General features: G+C 37.3%; 1 protein-coding gene across 1 annotated transcript; it reads right to left on the reverse strand.

Moving 5' to 3' along the window:
- Positions 1-2,709: 2,709 nt before the first annotated feature.
- Positions 2,710-3,654, reverse strand: LOC102430022 (olfactory receptor 52M1-like). The gene has a single exon (XM_006094536.1). It carries the CDS (start codon positions 3,652-3,654, stop codon positions 2,710-2,712), a length of 945 nt encoding a protein of 314 aa, XP_006094598.1.
- Between the last annotated feature and the right edge of the window lie 5,638 nt (positions 3,655-9,292).

The following is a 9,292-nucleotide window of genomic DNA, read 5'->3' on the forward strand; positions in this document are numbered from 1 at the left end:
CTCTTTTGCCCACTTCTCCTCAGAACCTAGCACAATCTAGCACATTTTAGCCACTCCATAAATTGATTTTTGTTGTATGAATATATGAATAAGTTGCATATCTCTTTTATTTGACTAGAATTTAATTCAGGGCTTTTGGAGATTTGGTTTTGTGACTATTATTGTTAAACATTCAAATTTGAGAGCCATTGGTAGATAGCTTATAAGTATTAACTCCTTAGTTCATATTATTTTCCAAATGTAACTTAGAAACAATTCTGATAATTGTCAAGGAATCTATACTAATAAAAAGGTAATATGCTAATTAGACCAGGAGATCTTCCGGTGACCTTCTGGGGATTAATGGTGGGAAACGTCTGCCTCTGCTCTGCCATTGATCCCAGAGCCCCAGCAGGGTGGGCAGGGCCTCCATGTGGGTGGGGATCAATGGTGAGTCCAGGCCTGGTGGGCAGGGCCTCCCTCTGCACAGCATTGATCACAGAGGCCTGGCAGGGTGGGCAGGCAGGTGTGGGGGAGCAGTTGGGGATGAGCAGGCCAGTGGGGGGAGCAGTTGGGGGCGAGCAGGCCAGCAGTGGGGGGCAGTTGGGGGAGAGCAGGCTGGCAGGCAGAGTGGTTAGGGGCAATCAGGCAGGCAGGCAGGTGAGCGGTTAGGAGCCAGTGGTTCCGGATTGTGAGAGGATGTCCCCCAAGGGGTTCCAGATTGGAGAGGGTGCAGGCCGGGCTGAGGGACACCCCCTACCCCATGCACAATTTTTGTGCACTGGGCCACTAGTGTTTTATAATTAAATTCCATAATTCATGGTACTCCAAATAAAAAGAAAATACAGCCAAAAGGTCTATCTTGGCAGTTCATCTTCAGGAAATATCCAACATAATGGCAATATTCCCAAAGTTTACATTTCCATAATGATTCTCTTCTCTTTAGCCTGAGAGAGATCTGTCCCTACTCCTCCTGTCATTGTCATTTTTCTCCATTATCTTACAAAAAGATCATCATTAGTCTTGTCCTTATGATTTTAATTCAGCTAGTATCTTAATTATAACTATCACATGGTTAGGGGTTCTAACCTACAGGACATATAAATTCAAACATCTTATAGAATCATTCCTTCCTTCAAAAGCATTCATTGAATTCATGTGTTCATAGATACTGAGAGGTATTAGTGATAAAAAGTAAATGGAGGATAGTTTTTATCATAAGTATGGGATTGAGTACTTTTGTGTTTATTTAAATCCAGGCAGCACCACTTAATCAACATGTGACATTGAGCAAATTATTTAAACTTCCTGAGTCCAAATTTCTCATCTATGAAATCCGACTAAAACTCTGATGATTATGGTGATAATATATGCTTGTATGTGCACATTGCACATACATGTCTGACAAAGTGTGACATAAAATAAACATGCAAAATTACACCTGTTATGGTAATCCAGTTAGGTAGTGTTTATTAAAGTCTACTATGTGGCACTAGTATAAGTGCCTTTCCTATATGCTTTCACTCATTTAATCCTTAAAATTCCTATAGGGAAGGAAATCTTATGATCCCCATTTTATTAATTATGACAACAAGGCCCAGAAAGTGACTGGATATACAGAGAGTAAGTGGCAGAGATAAAGGATGAATCCAGGCACTCTGACTCTAGAACCAGTGAACTTAACCTCTAACTATAATAAGAATTTAGTTGGGAAAAGACATACCAGGTAAACTACAATATATGGTGACATTTTTCACAGTAATGGTAGGGACAGTTTTCAGTTAGTTTTACTTGAGGAAATAAAATTTCTACTAACATGGAGGAATTTAAACAGGTGATGTACCTTGAAGTAGAACTAAGTTTTTTGCAGATAAGAAGGTGCCCGGACAAAGGGAAGCATTCTAAGTAAAACCATGAAGATATAAAGAAACTTATTTTTTGGATGAAGGTTGGAGTCTTTACAAACAGAACAGAGTGGGCAAAGGATGCATAAGTATGACAGGAGAAACAGCAGAAAGGTAATTCATAAAGCTTTATTTTATTATAGTAATCTGTGAACACAATTATTGCAATGTGGAACTTTTCTACATTTCTATTCTTGTGAAAATAATAGGCAAATATTTCTTGTACTCAGAAGACATGAATCTTATTATACTGATTCTTCTATAGAATATTGAGTGATCATTATTTTTCATTTGGCGATAGTTCCTGTGGAATCTTTTGAGGTTCTTATGAGTTTCTTTGCTTTTTTAAATCACTACCTATTGGACAATACACTATTACCCCCCACTCGTATAACAGAAGGTCAGTAGCATCAGGGAGCAGAAGGGAATCCCTTTCCAATTTATCAAGTTCTAAGTAAGCTCCCTAAAATTCAGATGTACACAAAATGAAATGTGCCTACTAGTTTCATTAGAATTGGGAAACTTCTTGCCCATCAGCAAGAAGGTATCTGGAGATGTTTGAGATTTATTGGCTGGTACCATTGTATTGCTGCTCTCTGTCTTTCGTAGATGGAAACCTTTTTAGGACAAAAGTTATCTTCCAAGATCATCACACTAAGTCTAGCAACAAATGAAAAATACACCTGGAAGACCCTTCCCCATTGCAATCTGATAAAAAGTCTTATTTCAGCAGAAGAAAATGTCATGTTTATTATGAGACAAAATAAATTTTTTGTACTCTTCCCTTCACATTCTGATACTGTCTCTGCAAATAATTTCAGCATAATCAGGCAAATTTTATCCTTAGAAAACTAAGGACATAGTCTCGAATTTTCTTGGTCCTAACACCATACACAATGGGATTAAGAAAAGGTGGGACCAGAAGGTACATATTGGCAATGAAGATGTGAATCCGAGGGGCCACATTGTGGCCAAAGCGGTGAGTGAGGAAGGTGAAGACAGCTGTGGAGTAGAAAACAAGGATGACACAGACATGAGAGCCACATGTGCCTAGAGCTTTAAGACTTGCTTGCCGTGATGGAAGACGAAAGACTGCACGGAGGATTAGAACATAAGAGATGACAATAAAAAAGCCATCACAAGAACCAATCACAGAGGCCACACTGAGGCTGTAACGTTTGGTGGCTCCTGTGTCCACACACGCCAGCTTCACCACAGCCATGAACTCACAGTAGGTGTGGGCAATTCTTCGAGTCCTGCAGTAGGGCAGCTGTTTGAGCAGGATGGGATGTGGAGAAAAGAAGACCACTCCACGGAGTACAACAGAAGCTCCCATTCTAGTGATGTGAACGTGGGTGAGAATGGTGCTATGGCGCAGGGGATGACAAATGGCCACATAACGGTCAATGGCCATGGCCAAAAAGAAGCCTGATTCCATGGCAGTAAAGCTGTGGATGAAGAACATTTGGGCCAGGCAGGCATCAAAGGCAATGTCATGGGCTCCAAGCCAGAAGAGACAGAGCATGCGGGGCAGCGTAGATGTGGAGAGGACCAGGTCAGTGACCGACAGCATGCACAGGAAGAGGAACATGGGCTCATGGAGGCTTCGCTCTGCCCTCACCACAGCCAGGATGGTCACATTCCCCACCACAGCCACTATGTACATGGAGCAGAAGGGAATCCCAATCCAGACATGCAGGTGCTCTAGTCCTGGGATGCCCATCAGCCAGAAGGTATCTGGAGATGTTTGAGATTTATTGGCTGGTACCATTGTGCTGCTGCTCTCTGACTTTTGTAGATGGAAACCTTTTTAGGACAAAAGTTATCTTCCAAGATCATCACACCAAGTCTGGCAACAAATGAAAAATACATCTGGAAGACCCCAAAATGTAAAAGGTTGTAATTTATAGTGGGGGAGAAAAAAACTTAGTAAAGCCAGGCAAAAACTATGCAACCAGACACAAAGTGCTTACTACACACCAAGTCATGAATCTCACAATTTATTAGAAACAAAACAAAACAAAAAAAACCAACATGGCCCTCGCTGATTTGGCTCAGTGGATAGAGTGTCAGCCTGCAGACTCAAGGGTCCTGGGTTTGATTTCAGTCAAGAGCACATGCCCCGGTTGTGGACTCGATCCTCAGTAGGGGGCATGCAGGAGGCAGCCGATCAATGATTCTTTCTCATCATTGATGTTTCTATCTCTCTCTCTCTTTTCCTTCCTCTCTGAAATCAATAAAAATATATTAAAACAAACAAACAAAACCCAACATGGTTACTATCTCTGTACAATAAAATTCAATATCACTTTTTGAATTCACACTTTGATTTAATAAGACCAAATTAGGTTTTGATTGAAATGTCTGATATTATAAATGAAACGAATCTGAGAGTCATTTTTAAACATAATTTTCTAGCTGATTTGTGAGTACTCTTAAGTATGGATACTCATTTCTTAGTCCATTACATGTCCTAATACTGTCACAGAACCAAACCTGAGGAGCCATGAGCCCTTTCCTACCGTGATACTTTTTATAGACACACCTGTCTTCTGCATAAAAGTCTTCACAAAACCTGAGGTTTGCCTCATGCCTCTACTAAGTTTCCTCCTTTTCTATGAAACATTTCCAACTTATATATCTACTTATTTTAAGCTCAGTTTTTAAAAAATGTTAATTTACTACCTCTTCTGTATATTTTCCAATGTACCTAGTTCTTAACTTTTATTTTGTGTCTGAAGATCCTAAACATTAATGAGATGCATGTACTTGGTATCTCTTTTGATTTATACATAATTAGTGTGATTTCAGTTCATATTTTTTTATGAACTAAAGAAGGAAAGTAATACTTAGTGACCCTAATATGAAAAGGACATCATCTGGAATCTTTGTAGATGTTAATTTTTAGGTGAAAAAATAATGCAACTAAATGACCATTTTATAATCATTTACTTTGAGTTACTATGATATTTGATTGAGAGTAAATAAAGTTCAATAATTCTTGAAAATTATCAGCTATCATAAGTAATGCTATCACTTCTGTCTCCCCCCCTTGCATGTGATCATATTTATTTCCATCATAGGCTCTTTTTATGTTCTTTTATTAAAGGAATTTATTTCTAAATAAATAAATAAATGCATTTATTTCCATAATAAGGTTTAATTTGCCTTATTCATACTTATTATATTTCCCCCCAACCCCCAGTTTTCTCAACTGTGAAGTGGAGAAAACAAAAAGTTGTTGGGAAGATTAAGTTAATTAATACATGTTACCAAGTTAGTACACTATCTTTCACAGAGTAATTTAAGAAATTAAGTATTGGGATCTGGTCATTATTCCATACATAATGTGACTCCAATAAAACATTTAAGCATGATGTGATCAAATTAGCATTTAGTATAAAAAATAAACCATCCTTTTCACCAGGTACTCCTTCTATGCCCTCCATGAGATAATGCCAAACTTTTAATTATTCTCCAGAAACAACATGCTCGTTGTGAAATTGTGCCCTTTTTCACATAATTTTATGATTGTAATTTTCCTCTCCCTCCCTTATAATCTCTTCCCTTTGCAAACTACAGCTTTCTTGTAGTGTCTAGGTCAAAAGAATCTCCTCTATGACTCTGCTGAATTAACTTAGACAAAAATATGCAGGATAATTTTCTGTGCATCTTTACATGTTTTCTTACATTTGATTGTGATAGACCTTATCAAATAGTAAATTATTTAACATATTATTATGACTCCTGTCCTTCTTATAAGATTAAATTCTCCTCAGTCTAGAAACTGTAGCATAGGTAGGTATTAGCATAACCTAGCCCAAAGACTGGCATTGGATGATGTTTCACAAGAGTACTCTTTGCCACTTCTGTCTACCTATAATAATAAAAGCGTAATATGCTAATTAGACCGGACAGCCAAACGACCTTCCGGACTACCTTCCAGACGAAGCCGGGGCTGCAAGGGCTGAGGGCAGCCACCATGGCTGCGAGGGCCAAGCCCCTTGCACTAATTTCGTGCATCGGGCCTCTAGTAGTGAAATAAAAGAGTTTCTTCTCCTTGGTAGAACTTTGTTTCTGTTTTGCTCTGCTATGATTGTAAGATAGGAGTCCAGGCATAGAAACTGAGGTAGGTTTCAAGTCAATTACTGCTTTATCTGTGGGCTTAAAGATCTTGATTACCTAGACCTCCACTTCCAGAGAAATATAAAGCTATTCATATTTCTCTGTTGGCTCCCAAAACCTTTTAAAATTAACATATTCCTTCAGAGAAGACCTAGGTATATGTACTCACATATGGCTAAACAGGAAAACTAACATATTTTAGTACATTTGACGTTTTCTTATTGTTACCATATATTATAGAATAATATATCCAGAGCCAAGCACACAGGGACTCTTTAAATTTTCTAATACTAATTTTTATGCCCCACGAAATTTAGTCTGAAAATCTTTCTCTACTTTCTCATCTCTCTTATTTAGTATAGCTCAACTAGTTTGAAGATAAACTACATCAAAAATAATGGTTGGCTATGGGCTGTCATCTGATTGCCTTATTAAACAGAGATTTTTTTCACCTTAGTCCTAAATTTTCTTCCTCCCACAAGTGTTGCTTAATCAGGTTTAATGCTGAGTGGAAAGAAATGCATTCTTTGATCACAGCTTTCTCTGACTCTAAAGTCTTTCTTAGTCAAACAGCTTTAAAGTTATTTTAATTCTAATTTAGAGTATCTGTGACCAATGATCCCTATACTTTAGCTCGTCAACAAGTAGCTGCATTTACATCAGTTATGGGGGGAAAAGGCCCATTTCACCTTCTTCCCATATTGTATGTCTACAGTATTTATTCTCTTTTAAAAATATAATTTTATTGATTTCAGAGAGGAAGGGAGAGGGAGAGAGAGATAGAAACATTAATGATGAGAGAGAATCACTAATTGGCTGCCTCCTGCACACCCCACACTGAGGATCAAGCCTGGCATGTGCTCTGACCAGGAATTGAACCGTAACCTCCTGGTTCATAGATTGTTGCTCAACCACTGAGCCGCACTGGCCAGGCTACAGTACTTATTCTTAACTTTACTAAGGGTTTACAAAGAGGCACACATTATTTACTTTTTTGAGAATCTTATAATTCTATAAATGTAGATGTTTGAATGTAGCCCTTTCCTCTCTTTTTCTGTCTTGCATATGTACCAACTCACCCAAATTAAAAGCTGAGATTCATCCAGAGAGCCAGTTTCTATAAGGAGTAGTTGCTAGGAAGTATGCACAGTGAACAAGAGCTAGGTTTTACTCTGCTCCCAATCACACTGCATTAAAGGAGGTAGTTGGCAGGGGACTCAGTGGTCCTCTGGGATATGGGGTCTTTTCCCAAACTACAAGACTTAAATTACATTCAGGTAGAGTAATTGTTATTAGCTATCTCTTAAGATAATAAATAAGGACATTATTATTTCCCAAAGGTCTGCTGAGTGCTTTGATATGAAATATATTTGCTTAATATATCAGCAAAATATTATAAAACCATAGAATGAAGGAAAAGGATTATGTTTATGTACTGTGAGGTCATCATGTTCTATGCCCTAGGCTTAAAGCTTAACATCCATTTCTCACTGATCTGCACAGCTGACTTTGGAAAAATAAATACCACTGAACAGATGAGAAAATAAAGATACTAATAGATTAAATAATTTATGTACAATTTTATAGCTAATAACAGTGACACCAGGGTCTGAATCTGGATATCCTTGGTTCCACATTTCATATACTTAACCACTACATCACCAAGATTAAAAAATAAGGTATGTCTGAATTAAAGTCTCTATTCTTTCTTATACATAGTGGTAACCTTCATGGATTATAATTGCAATATCCAAAATGACCAGTAAGTATCTTTATAACCTGGTCCCTGCAACCCTTTTGGCATCACTTTCTGCTACACAGCTCATTTTCTTTAGTTTCCTTGAGTCTCAACCAGTCTATACTTCTTTTTTGATACCTTTCAGATTCTGTGTCATGTTCTTGCTTCAGCTTTTAATGCTCTTTACATCTCTCTCATGCAAGACTTCTCATTTCCTAGTCATTTTAAGGTTACAGATGGAATGTCACTGCCTCAAGGATAACTTTGTTTTTACTTTAAATTACACTTATGTGTTACATTTCTACTACACTTTGTATTTCTCCATTCTCTCATATTGGTAAATATTTACTAAATGACTATGATGACAATCTAGTGTTTAATATGCAGTCACAAAGGTTGAAATGTATATAAACCTGGGGATATAAAATTCATAGACTATGACATAAATGGTGTCTTCTGGATTTATGGAATAGAAATAATCTCTGTCATGCACCTTTGTGATGTCTAATACCATGCTTCACACTAAGTGGCCACTTTTCAAAAATTTGAAGGAGGAAAGGAAAGGAAAGGATCATTCAAAATACCTTAGGAGAATTCTAGGATAACATTCTTTCAGGAAAATAGTTGAAACATTATCACTGTAATTGTATAAACATCATAATGACAAACATTCATCAAGTGCTTATGATATATCAGAAATTTTGCTAAAATCTTCATAAATGTTATCTACCTTTATATATAAAGGGATATATATATATTCCCTTTATATCTCCCTTTACATTCTCTCTCTCTCTCTCTCTCTCTCTCTCTCTCTCTCTCTCTCTCTCACACACACACACACACACACACACACACACACACACACACTGACACCAGGGATTTTGCTTACTTATTCATAAATATTACTCTCTTTATATTCACAGAGGCAGACACACACACACACACACACACATACACACACAACCTTATTAAAAAATTGCCATTTTTTCCACTATTTTATACCTGATAATCTGTCTTCAAATCTGATTAAACATTGCATCTTCGTTGTGAATTTTAGTTGCTGGTTCATTTTATCCTGAGGTTGTTTTTATCTCAGTTCTTCATGATGTCAATAATATAGTTTTTTAATTCCTTATTCTCCTCTTCTCAAAGATCTTATTTTCTTTCCTACTGCAGGTAGTATCTCCCATTCCACACCCTATAGTTTATTAATAATAAACCAGAATCCCTCCATAAGCACAAATTAAGTAATGCATTTTTCACCTACTGCCTCATAACTTTCTAGTTTATTCTGTCCAATACTTCAACAATCCATTGTTATTGCTCATCCTAAGATCATCACTTCCTGATTTACCTGGTGTAATCTCCAAGGTCAGACTTACATGTGTCCTAAACTCTTTTCTTTCTTATAATAGTGCCCTGTTGAGTATAATCATCTTTATCAATTTTACTCTGAATATACATATATGTGCTCTGAAACAGAAACATATACGAGATAACCTCACAGTAAATAATAAGCGGATCAATCCTCTCCCTCCCTGCTTTA

This window comes from Myotis lucifugus, unplaced genomic scaffold, assembly GCF_000147115.1.
Source record: "Myotis lucifugus unplaced genomic scaffold, Myoluc2.0 scaffold_138, whole genome shotgun sequence".
Lineage (NCBI taxonomy): Eukaryota > Metazoa > Chordata > Mammalia > Chiroptera > Vespertilionidae > Myotis > Myotis lucifugus.

Coding starts and splice junctions, on each gene's coding strand:
- LOC102430022 (XM_006094536.1), bottom strand. CDS start 3,654: ATGGTACCAGCCAATAAATCTCAAACATCTCCAGATACCTTCTGGCTG.